Source organism: Acipenser ruthenus, chromosome 6 (genome assembly GCF_902713425.1).
Source record: "Acipenser ruthenus chromosome 6, fAciRut3.2 maternal haplotype, whole genome shotgun sequence".
Taxonomy (NCBI): domain Eukaryota; kingdom Metazoa; phylum Chordata; class Actinopteri; order Acipenseriformes; family Acipenseridae; genus Acipenser; species Acipenser ruthenus.
This window is the reverse complement of record NC_081194.1, coordinates 56,360,403-56,383,085: the sequence shown is the minus strand read 5'-3', so window position 1 is coordinate 56,383,085 and position 22,683 is coordinate 56,360,403. Positions and strand designations below refer to the sequence as shown.

At 38.5% G+C, this 22,683-nt stretch overlaps 1 protein-coding gene across 2 annotated transcripts; it reads right to left on the bottom strand.

Annotated features, from left to right (window-relative positions):
• Positions 1 to 1,130: 1,130 nt before the first annotated feature.
• On the bottom strand, positions 1,131 to 18,424 carry LOC117410680 (NACHT, LRR and PYD domains-containing protein 3-like). Of its 2 annotated transcripts, XM_034017404.3 has the most exons (8): positions 17,403 to 18,424; positions 16,911 to 16,949; positions 10,323 to 12,006; positions 9,863 to 10,018; positions 6,730 to 6,903; positions 3,983 to 4,147; positions 3,147 to 3,314; positions 1,131 to 2,629 (listed from the first exon to the last, which is right to left on the bottom strand). In XM_034017404.3, the coding sequence occupies exons 3-8, from the start codon at positions 11,816 to 11,818 to the stop codon at positions 2,530 to 2,532; spliced, it is 2,259 nt and encodes a 752-aa protein (XP_033873295.3). In that variant the 5' UTR covers positions 11,819 to 12,006; positions 16,911 to 16,949; positions 17,403 to 18,424; the 3' UTR covers positions 1,131 to 2,529. The 2 variants fall into 2 exon arrangements, with proteins under 2 accessions (XP_033873295.3, XP_058881551.1); XM_059025568.1 differs by lacking the exons at positions 16,911 to 16,949; positions 17,403 to 18,424 and having other exon boundaries at positions 10,323 to 12,196.
• Positions 18,425 to 22,683: the final 4,259 nt, after the last annotated feature.

Here is a 22,683-nt window from a genome sequence, read left to right as displayed (position 1 = left end):
TCCAGCGGTGTCAGCTGTGATGTGGATGGCAGCCCTCCTCCTGTTCCTGCTGCATGCCTATTGCGAGTTTTGCTTTTTATTTGCCGCCACAGGTCCTGCCACCTTTTCATCACTTGGTTGACTGTTCTGGTGACAGCATTGACTTTCTCAACTATAGAGGAGCATATGGCCTCTTTGGTAGCATAACTGATGTTGGCTGAGGCTTTTCCAAACAACTCAATTTCACGCTAAGTGACCTCAGCCGTAAGGACTCTCAGCTCCTCCTCAGAAAACTTTTCTTTTCTTTTCCATGCACCAAGAAGACTTTGCTGCCCTTTCTCTGACATATTTTTTTGATTGGTTTGATTTTCGTGCTCCACAAATCTCATACAGCACCTACTGCTCTCTGTACTCCTAACTCCGTCACCACTGGGCTGCAAGTGTGGCCGCTAAATAGCACGATGTACAGGTGGCAGTCATTGAGACCCTCATTATCATGATTGCAGCTCATTATTTGTGCATGTTGAGCAATCTGCATTCCTCTTAAGCTTACACAGACCGCAGTGGAAAATAATTGCCTGGCTGCTAGGCAGTTTTGATTTTGCAGCCGCAATTGTTTGCACTGCGCCTATCCTTACATCAGCCGCTTAAGGTGGATCATCCTACAGCCAATAGGGGGACTAAACTGCAGACTTGTCCTGGTTCCAGAAACCATAGCTCTTTATGGTATCATACCAGCTCTGACACATATTTGTTGGGCAATTAAGGCAGGTGTGCGCAGACTTCCAGTTAGTTGTGGTGCACAAAGAAGGGCTTAGGAAGCTATTATTGAATTGACTAGAGTGGGAGAGTATTGGGGCTTTTGCCAGCATGGGAACATGACCCTCATTTACTATTTGGTTCCACTTGTAAAGTTCAATCCAGTTTTAACCAGTCTAAAATTCCTTTCATTTGTCAGAACCAGATATGTTCTTGTGATGGAGTAAACCCCACCCCTGTGTGTATATGTATTATTTGGTATTTGTGTGGTGTTATTATTATTTAAATATATGGTTTTGTTAATGTTGTTTTGCAGCATGGATGGGGTTAAAATCCCCCATCCATGCTAAACTCGTGCAGATTAATTAATTGCTAATTTGGAGACGGTCATCTGTATAAAATCCCGCAGCTTTGGCTGAACAAGGTTGGTTGTTCAGAGGCGGAACGTGAGTAAAGAGAACTGAAATAAAGAAATAACAATTGCTACACATATACACCAGCACGATACTTGTTTGTTTTGTTCCGTGTCTGTCTGTTTTGGACAATGAGCAGTTTTCTTTTGCAAAGTGCTGTTTGTTTAAATATTTTATTTTATTATTAAACATGCGCATCAGTGCTTCCATACACCTGTACTGTTATCTGTGTATTTCCTGGTCTGACGTCACCCACAAGCCTATCCGTGACAGTTATGTAATTGAAAGGTCAGCAATTTAGCTAGAGTCAGGCACAAAGTACCAGTCATCGTCTTGTCAGTTTCTGCAAGCAGCAATGTAAACTGGGATTTTAATCAAGCGGTAAATCCAGTGGTGGTACTAGAATTCTGATACTGTGGAGTAACAAACTAACAAAATACAAGGTCCCGTCACTTAATTAGTAATATCAATTTGTTGGTCGCCATTTCAGAAGAATTACAGCTGCCAACATGCCAAGATAAGGTCTGTCAGTATGTAAAGACTGTATGTGTCACTACAGGTGTACTGGATACAGAAGGTTAAAGGGGTGCTAAGCTTTTAAACCATAAGTCTCATTAGAACCAGACACATGATCACTTGTCCATGTATCTTTGTGTTGAAGATTGAAGATCTTTTTGCCCTTTACAAGGCAATGGCATGAAATTTGTGGGGCCTGGATTGGGTTTGAATAGTATTTAATGGATTACATGGACAAGCCATCACAACTAATTATAACATTAATATGACAGCACCCTTTGATCTTTTAGTTTAGTTGACTACTTTTACAATTGACTTGAAAACAGTGGAATAGTCAAAGAAATCACAGTTAGCAATTTCAAAATTCATTTTCTCATTCAAATGTAGTTATTTAGAAATGTGCATTACATTTTTTTTACAAACCGTTTTAAATACGTTTCAATTTTATGTTTTCAGAAGCATAAAACGACTCCAAGTGTTGATTCAGTGTTCAAGTAATCTACAGGTTGGTGAGGACACCTCTTGACATTTTGAACAACATTTCTATGGGAGAAATAAACAACTGGTATAAACATGTGTCCGAGCATTGTTGCTTGGTTTTGGGCGCTTGGTGTTGCCTTGACTTGTGATTGACATATGTGTTCAGCCAGCACTGAGATCAAGGCAGGGAGGCAGTTCATGTGTAAACCATCTGCTGAGCTGTGTGTCAAGGTGAATGTACTGCTGTACACACAATAGCACTCCATACCTTTCTACAAGTGAGGTGTCTTCAAAATGTTCTTGTAGTCGTCACGACACATAAAAAAGCAACTTCCTTTACATGTCCTCCCAGAAGAATGTTTATCCTATTCAGAGGATATGTCTACAGCAACACAATAATTTTACGTCCGGTTTTATGCAGGTCCTTTTCCAGGCACAGCAGTTTCAACTCCCCCTCTGGACTGAACTGATTCGCTTCCAGACTACCATGAACACAGAAAAACAGATTATTACACATACAGCATAACTTTATACGATATAGAAAAGCATTCACTCCAGCCTGAGAACCATGAAACAAGGTGGACTGAAGCGACGAACAACAGACTACAGATTTAGTGCAGTCAACTCCTAAAAGTGTTATTGCATTTACTCAGTAAGACCGAATAATACAGAATAATGAAGCATTTACACAGGGACATGCAATACTTGTTTATGGATGATGTCCTTTGATTTAACTGGGTTTTGAACTCTATATATACCTCACATGGTGGTTCACAAAGCACTTGTGCTGATATGCCAAGGCAAAAGCATAGAGCAATAAAAGTGGAGCAATAAAACTGGTCTCATAGCAGGGAGAGGATGGTTTGGTTGGCCCTTTGTAACAGTGTGCTCCCTTTGGTGAAATCAACTACACAACCACCTGCCTCATGGTCTAACATTGCCAAGTTCCCTTGATATCCCCTATCTGTTTCTGTCTATCAGTATAGAATAAATACTCACTTGATGCTCTTCAGGCTGGTGCCGTTTTGAATGATGCGGATGAAGAAGTTGACAGACTTGTCTGTGAAGTAGTTTTTGTTCAGGTGGAGAGAAACTAGGGATGGGTTAGCAATGATAATGGAGGAGAGATGCTCGACACATTCATCTGTCAGATTATCGTCAGCCAGGCTGGAAAGAACAACAGGTTTATTTACGTCACGTGAAAAGTTCAAACTTGTGTGTTATTTATATTGCATTTTGGTCTTTTTGCCACATTTCACCTTCAGTTAATGATGACGGTATTCCCATCTATCCATGAACTGTTGAGACAAGACTCAAATAGTACTGCCAACACTCTGTAACAAGAATCTGCAGGACGAGCAACAGGGCCAGGGTCCAATACATTTGCAAGGTTTTGGCATCACTTCATAGATAGTATGGAGTATTTTTTTTAATATAGTTTAAAAAATAGTTTTAAAAAATAAACATTTGCTATTTACGCATGTGTTGTTTTGAAAGTGACATGATGGCACTACTATGATTGGGTTTATACAATGTCAACAGCCTGAGACACATAGAGGAGGTGTTAGTTTAACCATTACCAAACTGGAATCCTATTTTATCAGGTCTACAGTTTTGTACATAGTATTCACTAACATTAGGCATACAGATTTTCATACCGGTATGCATTATATACAAATTAAATGGATGAAAGGGAAACAGACCAAGCAATAAGATCACATGTGTACTTGGTTGCCTTAGGATGTCTTTCTTTTACAACTTCCACTCTTCTCCTAATCATATTGAACAACCTGCACAGCTATAACAGTAACATGTTAAATATTTGGTTTACAAACCTAAGAAAGTATAAATTTAAGCCATTCAGAGCATCAAGGAACTGTTTAGCATCATCATCTCCGAATGTATTGTTTTCTACTGAAAGCATTTCCAAAGACGTTTGGGTTTTTATAAACTTGCAGATGTCAGGGATACAATCATCTGTGAAATGGTTTTCCGATAACCTGTCCAAAAATATGAGAAACAAAATGTATGTAAGTAACACACAGAATAAAGGCTCATCAAGGCTTGTGGGAAATTGTGGGGATGCATATCAGGCTTCACATATGGGCTTCAGTGCATAGTGCAGTGCTAACATGCCTCCCAAAAATCAAACAGCTAACAATCAATTCCTTTATTTAGCAAGGTGAAATAAAGAAATCAAACAATCAATATTTATTTTATATAGCGCCTTTCATAGTGGACCACCATCACAAAGCGCTTTACGAGGCAGTGAGGAACAATGCATAATACATTAAATACAGTGAAATACAGGGCATAGTACATTAAATACAACATTAAAAAATCAATGCAAACACATTAAATAAAGAAAAGAAAAAACAGTTGCTAAACTGACCTGACTAAGAGGTCTCAAACTGCAGTAAAGACAACTTACAATAAAACATAAACAAAAATAAATAAACTGCTAATTTAATAAATGCATCAGATCTTAACTGATACTTTGAATAACCAAAAATGTTGTCAATTAATAGTCTATAAATAAGCATGTATCATTGTTTATGTCAAAATAATGCACTCTTAAAGATGCTCTGGGAGCTAATCTAATTGCTGAATGATATAAAGTATCCAATTCCTTCAACATAATCTTGGGGTAGGGTTGCCACCTGTCTGGGTTTGACTCGGACAGTCTGGGAATTTGCATCTGTGTCCGGGTGGCAGGAATTAACAAACCCGGATGCCCTAATGTCCGGTTTTATGTGAAATGCATAAGAAACACCAATCTTCCTTTAATATTTGAATATTTTGGAAGGCTTTACTGGCGGTTTGGATTGGATTGCCAATAATACTTCCACCAATCAGAATGTGACATACAGTGTGCGATCCCGCCCTCTGACAGACTGGTGGTATGCAGCACAGGTTAAAGAAGCGCTGGACAAGGGAAAGAATGCGTCACATGTCAAAGTGAATATGAGAATGGCAGTGAGTGGTGAAGCCAATTTGTTAAAAAAATTAAAAGCATACCGGACATCTGCAACCAATGGATCTAGGAAATCTGGAATTTACGATGCAATCAGAAAATCTGAGGCTGTGTAAACTGCGCCAGCTACGGTGGTACCTGTCGTAGGACTGTTCTTTTTCAGGTTAAGCAGTTTTGTGTTATTTGTTTTTTTTTACAAGCGGTTAATTAAGTAGCAGTCTTAATTGTTTATGCCAGACTTGTTAGAAAGTCTAACAATGGTGCAAATGTGTTTTGTATTGCTACTGTCGATACGTGTAAGCTACTACTATTAAGACACACACCGTGCAGTTATCGCAAAGGCCCTAAAATAAATTGGTTCTGCATCATATAAAAAAGCTGATTTTGCCAGTGCTTGCTAGTCTATTAACCAGTTTTAAATTTAAAACGTTTTAGTTTCGGCTTTATTGTTTTCACACGTGGCAATAGTGTCCTGCAATTACTAAATGATACTGTGATTATTCCACTGTGTTATTTTAGTGAGCCAGAGCTAAGTTTTAAAACTGATAGTTAGCAAATGCCTATCGTTAACGTGTACTGCAGTTAGTAATCCTTTCCAATTACTGGTATCTTAAATTATAACTCATTGTAACTCATTTTTAGAAGGCCTGTGTTGTTCTCCAAGTGGCTGTATTGACAAAATTTGTAGATGCTATAACTAATTACTGTAAATGAGATACTGTTTTAGCAGACACATTTCATTAAGTAAACATGTATTTGAATGTTTTTTAAATTAAAAGTAGAAATACAAAACTGTGGCATTTTTCTTTGTGAATGTGTTAGTGATAGATGCCAAGTTATTAGTACTGATCTGTACATTCTACTTTGCCCTCAGCATTTGAATAATGCGAAATTTGCCATGACACAATGGCTGTAAAATAATGATGACCATCACAAACAGGCTTAGGCTCAGAAATCCAGTGACTGGAAAAATTTGTAAAACAAAAAAAAGGTGGGCAGGATCTTCGCGTCAGAAATTGCATTGATTTGCCACGGCATTACTCATCACCATAGCTACTTGTCTCTGGTGAGATTAGCCTCTAATGTACTATAGCTACTATCATTCTGGCTTGCAAGTTCGATTGCTAGGAATATCAAGAGCACAATACTGTGTATACTGCATGATTATTGATTTGTACTGAGATCTGGTGGTATTGTGTTAAACTGTATTACAGTATACTGAAGTTTTGATAGAGCTAGGCTGAAATATGTCTGGGTTTGGTCTGTGGAAAAGGTGGCAACCCTATCTTGGGGGCCAATCTGTAAACAAACAGCTTCCACCCAACAAGGTATAATGAATAAATTAAATGACAACCGTTTCAACGTCTATAAAAATGAAAAAGACTTTTAGTCAAATTGAAATTAAGTTTCTAAATTCAGCATTAGTTAATGTTTAATAGTTATGTAAGGTATCATTTAGAAACTTTAGTAACAACTTTTACAAATGCTACAAACTGTAAAACATTTTTCTTTTTTTGGGGGGGGGTGTAACCAAATTTAATGGCCTTTGTACATCGATCACAATTCCTCATCCCTGCAACTCCAAATCTTAAAAAGTAAAGACTTTACCATAGAGACGTTAGTCTGCATTGTGAAGTGTTCAAAACATCAAAGAGCTGCTTCTTGGTCTCAGGACTAAAACCATCCTTCTCAAGGGACAGGAACTCCAGTTTATATTTGGGCAGAAGCAGACAGCAGATTCTCAAGACAAAGTCTTCAGGAACACAACCCGTGATTTTTAACCTAAGAAGAGAAGGAGAAGGATACAGAAATATATTTGCCAAATTGTAGTAAATTCATCTTTTCATCATTTTTTTTAGACATACAATTACTACTGTTATCCACACTAATTATCCAATTAATTATCCAAATGCCTCGAAACTTGGCATTAACATTATACTGCATAAGTGATTGAGAAAACTATATTATGTGGCTATGGTGGGTGTCTGTCTGTCCTAACTTTTTTGCATGAATTTAGAGAACCATCCATCCATCCATTATCTGTAACCGCTTAATCCTAAAGACGGTTGCCGTGAGCCAGAACCTAACCTGGCAGACAGGGGGGCAAGGTGGGACTACACCCTGGACGGGACGTCAGTCCGTCGCAGGGCAACTAAGGGACAATTTTAGAGAGGACAATCCACCTAGCCAGCATGTCTTTGGACTGTGGGAGGAAACCGGAGTACCCAGAGAAAAACCACACGAACACAAGGAGAACACACAAACTCCACACAGACAGACCCGAGGCAGAATTAAACCCAGGAGCTGTGAGGCAGCAGCGCTAACCACCACGCCACTGTGCTGCCCCTAATATAGAGAACCAATTGTCATGAAACTTGGTATTAATGTTATTTAGCTTAAGTTATTGTGTATCTGTTTCAGGGGAAAGAGACAAATGTCTGTCATCATCAATCTGTCTATGGCCTGGATAACTGCCTATCAAATTGTGATTTAAAATGTCATGGCTAATTCTTATTCTATCCTCTTTTGTCTACACACTGTTGGTATATGTCACAGTTAAGGCTGGGTTTTTGTCACAGAAAGTTGTACTAAAAATCACAGAGGAAGGGGAAAATGATGTGTGAAGTCACGTGGATGAAAATTCAACTATGTTTTATTAAATACAATATACCTACATAAAAATAAAATGTCTTTAAGTAGGAAAAATGGAAAATCATTCTAAATCGCTATGCACTAAGAAATTAGCTGGTGGATGTGTTTCGGGCTATAATGGCAGAGGCAAAAATAATGCCACTTAGGGTTAACTTAACACAGGGCTTGAATTTCATTTTTGTGTGCTGGGGGATTTCCCCCCTAGGCTGCAGTCAATGGGGGGGGGGGGGGGATTCCAACATTTTAGGGGGGAATGGCAAAAGAAAAGGGACTTTTGCATATCAAAAACAATATATATTTGACTGCATCATCATTCACACTGGTGTTGCTTTAAAATAAGCTGCTTTCAGGAGACCTAAAGCCGTTCATCACTGTGAGACAGAGCACTCTCCATTGCTCTTGCCATTGCCTGACGTGAAGTTTTTGCATGCAGCAGAAGACAAAGGTGCTTTTCTTTTTAACCAGCACTCCATTTCGTTGTTTTTTTTTAGCTCTTTACACTCAGCCCTATTTCCGCCTGTTTTTCACTGTTTTCATGTATGTATGTTTAACTACTGGATAGTTTGCACTGCATTGATGTAACATATCAAATGAAAGGCCACAAAATGTCTTAATATTATGCAAGTTGCAACAGGATCAGGCATAATATATGTGGTAGAGATGAGAATATACATTAAAAAAAAAAATGCTTTTCCAAAAAAATCATGTTTGGTCATTGCTATATATACTGTAATCATAGATGGCTAAAGAAAAACAACAATGCACCATTGAACCTCAAAAATGAACATGGGGGGGGGGGAGCTGAGCTACTCCGAATGCGGCTGATAGTGCTTTTGTCACTGACACCCACTTCTGTAGAGATCATTGTAGCGTTTCAGGCATTCTAAATTGGGTGAAAACTACAGTAGCTTGGTGTCTTAAAATATCTCTGCGGGATTTTCCTGCACTGAAAGTTGCAGATATGCAGGAGCAAATTGGAAAATGCCCGATCCTGCGATCCCGCGCTGAAACGTTGGCCACCCTGTAATGTTACTAAACTAACTGTCACAATAAATTAACATAGAACCCCTACACACGTTACAAAATCCAGCAGTAATATATAAGACATGCACATTATTTAACAGAATGGTGAAGCAACCCACCAGAACGGGAAACACCAAATTGCTCGGCGACCGTGTCTGATTCAGGTTTTTTTCAAGAGCTCAAACAATATCCAACTTTGTGTAGCAAGAGAAATATTTTGCTGTTTGTTTACATGCCATTTTGTAATGATGAGGTGCATTCGCGGAAATCAGAATACGTATTTTATTAAAAGAAATCCCAAAGCACTTTACATTTAAAAAAAAAAAAACATAAAATACATAAAAAATACATAAATAGACATAAAACAATACAATAAAAACCATACAGTACAATAAGCCATTGTATAAAAATGGATCTTGAGGTGAGATTTAATAGACACAGACTGAGTCCCTGATAGACCTTGGAAGGGTTCCAGACACGAGGGGCCAAAGAGCAAAAGGCACCATCTCCCACAGTTTGTAATTTTGTTCTTGGCACAGAAAGGAGATCATTTTTAGCTGACCATGTTGCATTGGGGAATGTAGCAGCAAAGCAGACTTAGTCACAGTCATTGACTTTTTCATCATACCGATAGCTCTCGACCAACACAATTCATCATACTGATACTCGACCAGCACAGTTCATCATATTTTTTAATTTACAGCCGCGGTGGGGAATGTATGTTTCTGACATACTTGCTGACATTGTTGGAGGCCTGGGAGGTAGATATTGGCCTTGTAGTTATGAAGTGTCTCTCGACCAGCACTATTACTAACCCAACCGGTTCAATGTCTCAGGCTAACCCCCAGTGAAATGTCAGAATATCCCCTTTGGTCACGCATTTTTAATTACATATTTAGAAATTTTAAAACAATTTGTGTGAACTCAATGGAGTTTGATAAGTTACCCTGCCATGACTTAGAGATAGGAAACTTAAAATTGTATAATTATGCACATTGACTGAAGGGGATATTGTGAACAGATGGTACTTTTTAAGTTTTTACTTACTTTTTGAGTTTTTACTTACTTGGATACTTGACAGATCCAGTTTGTTGCACAATACAAATACAGTCCATCTTCCTCCTTTCCAATATCCAGCTCGATCCGTTCCAGGGAGTGGTGTGTAGAAATATGGGTGCAGAGCCTTTCTATTGTAGCTGCATTCAGGTTTCTCGCCTCTAGTCTACACAGAAAAAAAATGTTGAATGATGTTCAACAAAGTACAGCTAAAGATTTACGTAATTAAAAAATATATAGGTTTAAAACAGGTTTATGGGACAGCAAGAATATCAGAAAAAGCAGAAGTTTATGAGATATAACCTATGCACAGATGTACAGTCTCCCATAACTATATACTGTATTACTGTTAAATGAACAAGTAATTCAGTCAATGTCGGCTACATTTTACTGTATGTTTCTTTTTTCTATGCAGTCTTTAGGGTTAATGCCAGATGCACTTATATGTAGTACAGTATATAGTTTCATACCCAATAGATTGACTCTTATTAAGAATATCCAGAAGGATCTTCACTTCTTCTTCTCCCATATTGCAGCGGGTTACTGCAAGCTCTTTCAAGCCTTCGTCATGTTGCTCGATGCAGTATTTTATCTTCAAACAATCACTCTTGCTTAAAAGAAATCCTGTCACATCAATTACGTCGATGTATTTCATTGCTTTCTTCACAAACTCCTGGTCCTGAATTTCAAACAAGCAATGCAACACTGCGAGTACAAAGCAGGGTTTATTCTTGTAGAACACCATTGCTTTCGGGATCCATCTTTCTAACTGTGCTTTCAGTGCAGACGAAGACTCACCGGCATAGCCCTGAATCAGTGCTTGGGTTTTCTTGTTGGTAAGTCCAAACAGAAATTGTATTACAAGTATGAGGTTACTGCCCTCTGGAGTCAATGAAGTGTTTAAAAGACTTTCTGCTGCTGCATAGGAGGTGTCCGCAGCACAGAACATAGCAGCAAACAGCTCCTGGATACTTAAATGCAAAAAGTGGTACATGGACTTACAGCTCAGGTCCTGCTTAAATACGATTTTGTTAAAAAACGCTGATGCGCTCTGAACTGGATCTAAAGAAAACTTTGCCAGATCTTCTTCCTCAAACAATATCTTCTGTTCCTTAATTCCATGCAAGGCCAATGACCCAAGTTTCTGAAGGACACCTTCCTTCTGTGAATCGAGGCAATGGTGCTCGAGTAATTTATTTACGAAATGGACAAAAATTTGGGTGGTTGTTTTCAAGCTCTTTGCTAGCTTTTCGCCTTCACTGATGTGACCTTTCATCAACGAGCAAACAATCCAACAGACTACTGGAACAAAGCACATTGAAAACACTGTTTCATCCTCTTTAATGTAGTTAAACACACACAAAGCTTGCTGCTCGTTCTGATAAAATCTTGAAATGTATTCCTTCATTTCTTCCTCTAAAAAGCCAAGTATTTCTGCATAGCGTTCAACAGTCACGGTGTTTCCAAGTTTCCCTAAAGCAACTGGCCTTGTTGTGATGAGTAGAGTAGATTTGGAAAGAATCTTCCTCTTCAATAACCTGCTTAACGTGGTTGCAACTGGCTGTCTTGCATGCACATCTCTGGCTGAGCCAATATCGGCTTGATCCACTGACAACTTCAGTTCATCAAAACCATCAATAATGAACAGAAGTCTTTCTGGGCAGGACAGTATCTCTTCAATAGCTGGTTGTAAATATTCAGCACTGTCCAAAATCAAATCAACCAAGCTAAAGTAATCTGTCATTGTGTTGAGTTCTCGGCAGTTTAAATGGAAAACATAATCAAACCTGTCTTGGAAGAGTTCGTTTGACGCCCAGTCAGTCATGATTTTTTGCACTGTGAATGTTTTTCCAATTCCGGCAGGTCCTTGCAGTACCAGGGTTGTTGGCTCTGGCTCTTTTTCGTTGGCAACAAACAGATCTTTGACATCGATGCATGTTGCTACATCACTTCTGTGTTTCTTCATGAGCTCCACGAGTTTCTTGCCTCTTGAAATCAGTTCATGTTCCTTATCCTCTAGCAGGCAGTGTTTCTTCAATATTAGAAGTCTTGTGTACCGGTGGTCAAAATCCAGTCATTCCCCAGGAAGGGAGTTGTAGTCTCTTATTTTTTTGTATTTTTTTCTTACATCTTCTTTATACATCTCTTTATAACCTGCAATATGTACCACACACGTTTAAAAAACAAAACATTTGTATCAATAAAATAATAACCAATATTTTGATGACTGGGAATTTAATAGTATTATAGAACACATACTGTACATAAAGTAGTATATATAGGATTATAAACCTTATGGGGTAGAAGCTCATCTCTGGCTGGAATGGACAGGTTTCAGTTTTAAACAAGCACTAAAAAGGTGTATATATATATATTGTGACCATAGATGTGGACTGGTCACGAATGGTAAATATGAGGGGCCTAGCATATTATGGTATACAGGACCGGGGCACTGGAAAGTGCCGGATTGAGCAGGGAAAGACTACATCTCCTAAGAGACAATGCGGGAGTTGTAGTTATTAGGGCCTACAAAAATGGCAGCCACCAAAGAAACTACAAGGGCCAGGAGTACATAGGGGTTAATTGAAATGTAAACCAGCACAGCTGCAGGTGTTTAAGAGGTGTTAGTTTTGTAAGTGACTGGACTGGTTGACAATAAAAGGTAATTATCTCCTTTGTTCAGGGTCGAGCTGGGGGAGGCTTATGGTGGTTGTGGTTAGACTTTGTGGAGAAAGGAGAAGTTAAGGAAAAGAATAAAAGAAATATGGTGCAACAAGTTTAAAACTGGTAAGTAGCTTAGCTACCCAGTGGATAAGATAGATAAAAGGGGGGGGAGAGTGAAGTCAGATCTCCAAACGGAGATAGATATTGGTTTGTTTTGTTTTGTTTTGTTTGGTACAAATAAATATACAGGCACCGCACTGTTTTATTTCATTTCTGTGATCCTGTGATTCTATCTTATACCAAAGAAGACAGTGAAGACGGTCCTGCAAGTGGCAGACTTACTCCGGTGTGTCACATATGGCGGAAAAAACCCAGGAACGAGTGACACGCACATTTTATTGGCCTGGGGTAGTAACAGCAGTAACTAAGCATTGTGCATCCTGCCCCGAGTGTCAAAAAACAGCTCAGTGTAAAACTTTTCAGAGTCCATTAATCCCCCTGCCTATTATAGAAACTCCATTTGAAAGGATTGGAATGGACTTGGTTGGTCCACTCCCAAAATCCACTAGAGGGCACCAACACATTTTGGTGATAGTGGATTATGCCACCCGATATTCCGAAGCTGTACCACTGAGAAATACGTCGGCTAGGGGTATTGCGAAAGAACTGATGTTGTTAATCACCCGGTAGGAATCCCCAAAGAAATTCTTACAGATCAGGGAACCCCATTTATGTCTAAAGCAACCAAAGCATTGTGTGACCTCCTGAACATTAAACAATTGCGGACCTCAGTTTACCACCCACAAACGGACGGGCTTGTGGAAAGATTTAATAAGACGTTAAAATCTATGTTAAAAAAAAACATTGAAACAGATGGAAAGAACTGGGATTGTCTATAACCGTACATTATGTTTGCTATGCGAGAGGTTCCCCAGGCATCGACAGGATTTTCACCCTTCAAGCTGTTGTATGGGAGACATCCCAGAGGGTTGCTAGATATAGCCAGAGAAACATGGGAACAAGAAAACACCCCCTATAGGAGTGTAACTGAACACATTACTCTGATGCAGGATCGCATCGCAAAAGTGATGCCGATGGTAAGAGAGCACGAGACTAGCTCAAGAGGCCCAGAAACGATCGTACAATAAGGGAGCGAGAATAAGGGTGTTTCAACCCGGAGACTGGGTACTGGTTTTAGTTCCGACGGTCGAATGTAAATTCCTGGCAAAATGGCATGGACCTTATGAAATCCTCGAAAAAGTCGGGGAGGTAAATTACAAGGTTAGCCAGCCAGGGAGACGAAAACCGGTTGAGATTTACCACGTAAACTTGCTGAAACTATGGAAAGACAGAGAGGTCTTGGTTTCCCTGGAGACGGCCAAGCAAGTGCAAACTCAGCTAGGCGGAGCCCAGGTAAAGATATCGGACACCCTGTCTGTCCACCAGCAGCAGGAAGTTAGAGAGTTCCTGAATCAAGCAAAGCTACAACATTATTACCTCCTATGTTTATTCTACAACAGGGGTTTCCCTCCGACCTGACCCCTGTCAGCACCGACACCACTGTGCATGTATACAGTCCCTCGTAACCGTCTCCCTCCCCCACATTACATTGCATGGGTTCAACATTTAATGGACAATTTACAGCAATATGACCTGGACCTTGACATTTAAAACAAATTATATGTGGTTGTATCAGTCCCGATTTTGGTCTAGCGCCCCCTTCTGACTTTGACGGCCAGAATGCTTTTTCATTATTACTTTCCAGTCCCTTCGCAGCATGCCGCTGCCCTTCTGCCCCCCTTTTACTTGAAACAGTCTTACCGGTATAGGCGGTGTCTCTCTTCTGGGGGCCCTGGTCCGCTCCGATTGGTTTCACAAGGTCTCCTGCTGCAAGGTATCGCTCCACCAACGCAACGAGCTGGTTTGCATCTGTCGGATCTCCCTGTCCAACCCATCTTCTGATGTTGGAGGGTAATCCACGAAGAAAGTGGTCCATGACCACTCGTTCCACAATAGCAGACGGGCTACACTCCTCGGGCTGTAGCCATTTCCTGGCAAGATATATGAGGTCATACATTTGTGACTGTGGTGCTCTGTTGAACTGGTAAGCCCACCCATGAAACCTCTGGGCTCGTACCACTGAGGTCACTCCAAACCAGGCCAAGATCTCCGCTTTTACAAGGTGAAATCATCCGCTTGTTCGGGTTCCATATCGTAGTATGCCTTCTGAACGGAGAACAGAGCTATAATCCCGGCCCACTGGACCTGTGGCCACTTTTCCCCTTCTGCAATGCGTTCAAAAGTTTTGATAAACGCCTCCACATCATCCTGTTCTGTCATTTTCTGGATGAACTTGTTAGCCCTGATAGGTAGGGAGTGGGGGGGTTCTCTGGTACTGAGAGCTAGGATTTTTTGATCCAACTCATATACCTCCTGTCGCAGTGCTTGGGAAGTGTTTCTTTGCTCCTCCAAAAATATGCGGTTGGTCTCCTGCTGCACCCGGGTCGCTTCTTGCTGAGCTCGGGTTGCCTCTTGCTGAGACATCACCGCTTGTAGGAGGCTTTGTACCACCGCTTCCATGTTGCTGTGTTTGCGCTATCTTTTATCAGTAGAGAGGATTGCCCGCATTCTCCACCATATGTGACACACCGGGGTAAGTCTGCCACTTGCAGGACCGTCTTCACTGTCTTCTTTGGTGTAAGATAGAATCACAGGACCACAGAAATGAAATAAAACAGTACGGTGCCTGTATATTTATTTGTACCAAACAAAACAAAACAAACCAATATCTATCTCCGTTTGGACATCTGACTTCACTCCCCCCCCCCCCTTATCTATCTTATCCACTGGGTAGCTAAGCTACTTACCAGTTTTAAACTTGTTGCACCATATTTCTTTTATTCTTTTCCTTAACTTCTCCTCTCTCCACAAAGTCTAACCACAACCACCATAAGCCTCCCCCAGCTCGACCCTGAACAAAGGAGATAATCTCCATTTATTGTAAACCAGTCCAGCCACTTACAAAACTAACACCTCTTAAAAACCTGCAGCTGTGCTGGTTTACATTTCAATTAACCCCTATGTTCTCCTGGCCCTTGTAGTTTCTTTGGTGGCTGCCATTTTTGTAGGCCCTAATAACTACAACTCCCGCATTGTCTCTTGGGAGATGTAGTCTTTCCCTGCTCAATCCGGCACTTTCCAGTGCCCCGGTCCTGTATACCATAATATGCTAGGACCCACATATTTACCATTCGTGACCAGTCCACGTCTGTGGTCACAATATATATATATATATATATATATATATATATATATATATATATATATATATATATATATATATACACACAATACACACACATACATACACAAGTTGTAGTCAAAATTTCTAGAAATTTCTCGAAAACAAAGATTTTTTAGGAAATCTTTTGTAGCAAAAGTTTTGCTTTTGTGGATGAAAAAAGTTACAAGAAATAGATGTCTACAATTATTTATTTCAGCAACTCCAAAAATGCTAATAGAAAAGTATTCATACCCTTTGATGCTATGATAGTATTGTCTACAAGGTGCTAGAAATTTCCATATGATAATACAGAACCTAATTCTAGAGAATGGGGATCTAATTTGTTCTTGTTTTTTGTTTTTTTTTGTATTATTGTTCTATGAGATCCTCAATAAAAAGCACATTAATGGTCATAAAATACTGCCTGTTTTCTCAACTAATTGTGTTGCACTGACAGTAACACAACACACATACAAACTGAAGGTTATAGTTTCAATGCTAGACCTATTTTTATATTTATATTATATAAATATATATTTTTTGCAGGCAAATGTTCCATTTTAAAATATAAATAAATCACTTAATATAAATGATATAGACATCACAATAAGTGTGTTCCCTATTTCCATGTTGACAAAACAAGTTAATTGTCATTAAACTCAGATTTCCTGTAATATACATGCGTGGATAAAACTGCCTGGGGTCTGCAACTTATTTATCTATTTAAGTGACATTTAAGTGACATTCAACAGACCGTCTTGGTAATAAAGGACTTTTTGTCTAATGTTAATAGTCAAATCTGATTTCTCATGTATTATTTCTTAGACATTAATACCCGATGCAGCGATCATTACCTGCTATAGGTAATTTACCACGGCAACAGTTACACTGTAGGTTTCCAAGCCAAAGGCAAGAAAGACAAGGTCAGTATGATTTACAGGTGATAACTGCTGCTGGGGATATGAATGACATTATAAACTGAATGAATAAATGTCTTTGTTGTGCATAAAGGCACTTTTAAATGTGTTTTAGGTTATAATTGGGTCTCTATCAGCTTTTAATGGGCATCTATTGGCTGATGCGGGAGGTTTATAATTAAATGACCACCTACCAAGTGTTTTGTTTGAGGACACTCTGAGCTTTTCCAGTTCTGAAAGATACACAATAGTTCAATAATTAAAAAAATATAGTGACAAAAAAAAAGCAACTTCAGTTTAAAATAATTAGATTAAAGGGCATATTCAACCATGTAATAATATGGTAACAATTAGGTAATTATCAAATATTCTTGTTCTTACATGGTAAATACTAGTGGAATAAGTGTGTAATTACAGTAAAGCAAAGCACAGGAATATATCTATAAGAATTTGGACCATGCAGTTGTGACCGGCAGTGTGTGATTCTAACCTTGGTAGGTGTGATAAAGTTAAACGCTCTATAAGCACTCCTGCAGAGGAACCTGGCTCCAGCTTCAGCTCAGCCACAATTAACAGTTCTATCACTTTTCTTGTCCCAGAGCCTTCTGTAACCATGGTACACTCTGTTTCAAGCTTGTCATATGCAAAACAGTTATATATTTTATTCAAAGGTACTTTTTGCCTACCTTTCTCTGCTTTTTTTCGAAGTTTATCCGCTAGATCTTTCTTGCCAATGCTGTCCATGGCCTCTATTACTATATGAATGGCATCCTCCCCATAGTAGCCCATCATTAGGGCTACAGTATCATCCACATCGGCATCTTCCAGCTTGCCTCGGGGAATGTTCTTACATTGATAATTGGATTCTATCACTTCCAGTTTTCTTTTTAATCTCTTCAGCTCATGCTTAAACAGATTATCCAGTATATCTATCAAGATGTCAGGGGTCGTTTCAGCTTCTGCCATGTTTTTTTTCTCCTCATTACCTGTAAACATGATGAAAAATAATTGTATCATCTTAGTTTAAAGCAACTTGAAGAGGTACATATGGGTGCTTACTGGTAGTCGAGCTGTAAATTAATTCAATAATTCTGTATATGTTTTTTTATATTAAAATATAAAACCCTTCGGATGAGACGTAAGTAAGTTGCTGTCACAGGATGGCTTGTAGTGGTGACGTCAGACCCGGAAGAAACACACCAGGAAGTACTGCGATCTGAAACGGTGAAGGCACTTGCTGGCATCGGGTTATTGTTAAATAAAAGGCTTAAACAAAAACAGCACACGGCACTTGAGGCCAAAATAAATAGACAAACAAACGGACTAACACTAAACAAACAGTGGACGAACAGACAAGCAAACACGGTGACTCAAAACAAACAAACTAGTATTGTGCTGGTCTTTCCAGCACGAAATAGCAATTGTAATATTTTTTTTCTTTTTTTAAATGATTTCTCCTCTCCACACCCGTTCTCCACTCACCGAACACACAACTCTGTGAGTGAGTGCTTTGTGCCTCTATATATATACAGCTATGCCGAGATTCAATTACTAATTAATTATTAACTTGAATCCCAGCACATAAACTAAGTTGTGCAATCCCCGTGCTCACATACTATTACATACTTTATCTGTACGTGAAGTGATTGTGCAATCCCTGTGCTTATTTACAAAGTAGGTTTGTCAAAATTTGACTTTTAATATTGACTTTCTTTTCTTTTTTTTTCTTTGACCGACTTTTGTATTTAGTATTATATTTCATTTAACTCAGGAAGATTAGTGGCTAGTTTCACAGATCTGCACTATTCTTGGACTCTCTTACCTAAAGTAACATTAGGTAGTCATAATTAGTGCTTATCAGGGTCTGTAAAACCAGCCATTGATTAAATCTCCTTTAAGAGATTAAAGCTAACTCACTGTACAAAGACATACAGTACAGTACCTTTTTCATAGAAGCAGAGGCAGATCCCTTCCACTACTGCTGTGTCCACCAAGTCAAATATAAAAGGAACTTATAAAGCTGCATTTCATTATCTGGCACACACAGCAGTTCCACAAACAGAAAAACGCTGAATAGCCTCAATCGTGTTGTTGTTGTAATATGAATTGTAATTATGTTTACCTGATATTCCTATATAGTTTTGTATATATTATTTTGGCAGAAAGCATGAGGTTTTAGTGGATTTGGTAAAACAAGCAGTACAGTTACATACATGTTGATTCAACTGTCACACATAACTTGATTTGAACTTATTGCAACACTTTTGCCACAGTATAATTCCACATAGCATATTTCCATATTCACACTACAGTACCTAAATAACGGGTGATCATCATTTATTATTATTAGTAGTAGTAGTAGTCGTAGTAGAGACCTGTGATTTTGAATGCAGTGAATGGTATGTGTGCTGGTCACAAATTATTTAGTAAGTGTGGTTACTATAAGAAAATAAGAAAGAAATAAAGAAAGAATGGCCAACTAATATGATAATACATATTTTCCATGCTATAAAACCCAAATTGGCCTTTATTCATTTCCTTGATACTTGCAAAGCTTTTACTACTGTAGAAAAACATTGATTTGAATAAAATGTATTAAAGAGCTGGCAACTAAATAAATTCATTTGTTCAAAAGCTCGGCTCAAGACATGAGAGAGGAACCACATCCTAGAAAACAGTTGCAAAACCAACGGATGTTGCTACACGACACCACACAGCAGTAATTTGGAAGTCTTGCAAAATACTGCTATTTTATAGTTGTTTGTCTTCCAGCACTATTGAAAAGGGATAATATTTTCATCTAGTAATAACTTTCTTACAATCCCTTATCATTTTGCTATATATAATAAATATTTTCAAAAGACCCCAAACTATAGATCTATTTTACTTTGCTGGCTTTGTACCTACTTCCTTGGCTGTGCATGGTCCTTCCGATGGGGTCCTTATAATTGCTGTTTCATAAAATTGATTGGAGCAGTTCCTAAGATATAACCTTCTTTAGCCCAACCAATCACATGTTGCTCAAGATCAGGTTACTCACCGAGATTCCAATACTCTTAAGAACAATGAATGCCCATAGCATGTACTGAAGGATCAATCTATAGATGAAAGTACCATCACTCTTGCGATATGCACTCCACAGGGAATACAAAATGACACTGATACATTTCTAAGGGACATATGGCAAAATGAGGACAGTTAGCTCCATGTTACTGTATGTTAAAGCCCTGACTTGCCTCTCCGCAGTGTTACTCAATGGAAATATAACCCCCGGATGTTAGTAGTTCTAAATGTGTGTGCTGCAGTAGACTATCTTTGCCACTAGAGAGCAGCAAGAACTCATAGAAAATACATTATGCCAGGTTGCTGGGAAAAAGCAGCATCAGTTTTGCAGTGATTTAAGGTTTGTATGGATGTTCTTGGAGCACTTGGATCTACGTGCAGGGAAAACAACTACCCCACAAAAATATAATCAAATATAATATATAATAAATACATACATAAAAACACATTGTACATACATACAATAGATCAATAGCTGCCAGCAATGTAGCACGTCACTTCTTCCCTTGGTCTGGGATAACGCAAAACAAGTTAAAAGTACGTACAAAAAAACTTGTTAAAAAACATATTATAATGATAGGTTTCAGCTGTGATACGACCAGTAGTTGTGCTGTTGTTATTGTTATTATTGGCTTATTTCACCAAATTTCAACAATGTAATAAAGAATTTCACAATATATAATTAATTACTCAATTGCCTTGGCCATGACGAAGATCAAATTGCACCTGGTGGTTGGGCTGTGTGTTTGTATAAACCAACCTGGACGGCAAAGAAACACATGTGCATGTTCACAAGCCAGATTGGCAATTAATGTGGCTTAACCACATATATATTCCGCTTGGTGAAATATAATTATTATAACTATTTGTCAAATGTTTCCCTTACGATTCCATTGTAGCACAAAAGAGATGAGTTAATGTGCTCTGCAAAAGTTCTGCCTCTATTCTACAGCTACTGCTAATTCCATGCGATATGATCAAAAGAAAGTTCCATTCCAGGTGTCAAAAGTCATCGTAAACTATGTTTCTTTCAATGAAATCCCAGGGTCTATTGCTGGTCCCTGCACTGGTCATTTTGAAACACAGAACCAGAACATAAACTCTGCTCAGAAAGAACAAGTAATAAAAATTGTAGTTATTCAAATGGAGGATGTTGCTTGAGTTTAAGTGAATGCAGTAACTAAATAATTATGGATGTGATATAATGGAACCTTATTTTTTTCCTTTTACATCTTCAATTGAATAGACTGCAAGGTTACATTGCACAAGAGCTTTCCTGGAGCGGATCCAGAGTAGCTGAACTTTAATCTTTTGGCATGCAGGAAGGCCACAAAGCATGATTTAAAAGAAAAACAGGCTAACAAAACAAATTTGCTTCACTTGCTTGTCCTTATGGGTCAGTAGTATATATATACACACACACACACACACACACACACACACACACAGTTGTAGTCAAAAGTTTACATTCTCCAATGGAAATTTATCATTTCTAGAAATTTCTCGAAAACAAATAATTATAGGGAAAATCTTTTGTAGCAAAAATGTTGCTTTTGTGGATGAGGAAAAAAGTTAATGTCTACATTTATTATATTAAGCAATTTCTAAAAATGCTAACAGGGTGTGTGAGGTATGTGGGAGGTTGTCCACCAATCACAACAGAGAGGTGTCACAGTCAACAGCTCTAAATCCATATCCTTGTTTGGTTCAATATGTGATTTTTAAAGTCTACAGCTGTCACTTAAAGTACTACTAAATAATGATTGAAAAGTTTTTGATACAGTGTTATCAAATTTAGACTTTCTGAGTACCTGTAGCCTACTAAAAAAAGTAAGTGGCTGAACACTGAGTAAAGACATTGAAAACCTTTTCAACTTTTGTTGAAATTTTTGTAACAACATAAGTGTCAAAGTAAAAACATTTCCTCCAAAGAATAAACACTTTGAAGAGGGATAACCAAGGTTTCAAAATACATTTTGGTTCCTTGAATTAGCAATAGCAGTGAGTAGCAGCATCCTTATCACCAGTGTGCATGTAAACGCAAACTTCATGAAATTAAATAGAAAAAATAGAAAAATTGTAAAATAAATAAATTAATTAATAAACACATGATAAATGCACAGGTCGGGACAGTCCCGATTTCCTAGCAAATGTCCCGCGTCCCGCGTCCCCATGAATCGGCGGAAAGTCCTGATATTTACCCATAGAAAAAAAAATAATTTATTCTGCACAGTATTTAATTTAAAAAAATAAATAAATAAATAAAATAAAATAAAATAAAATAAAACATGCTGTGCTCTTCGTGCGGCTGACACGTCTGCTGATCACTAACTTATACAAAGGTATGAACGCATCATTATGTCTATTTTTACTGTCATGATTATAGTGACGTGTTACGGGGATACGTCCATATGATAATGAGTGGGTTTTTTTGCGTATGACTCCACCCATGTGTATGAATCGTGTGATGTAAAACCAGCAAATTTGTTATAATTATTCTAATTATTTTTCATCCCCCAAATGCCAGGTAGAAGTGTTATAAGCGGTTTAAACCACTTCGGGTCGTGCGGTTCGGATGATATATATCACTTCTGGGGTGGTTATATCATGGGAACCGCACGGCCCGTCGTGGTTTATATATATATATATATATATATATATATATATATATATATATATATATATATATATATATATTAAAGCACGCAGTGTACTCAAATACACTGTAACTCTGCTGTGTGTAAACAGGGGTGTGAAATCTGCGGTAGGCGTGCGTTACTGAGACCGACTTGGAGCGTCCTTTTTCTTCTAACCAATGACAACAGAGGCGTGCACCAGTGCCAGTTTTTGATTCGCTGTAAATTCCTAACCAACCTGAAATGGTATAAAAATAAACAAAAGCAG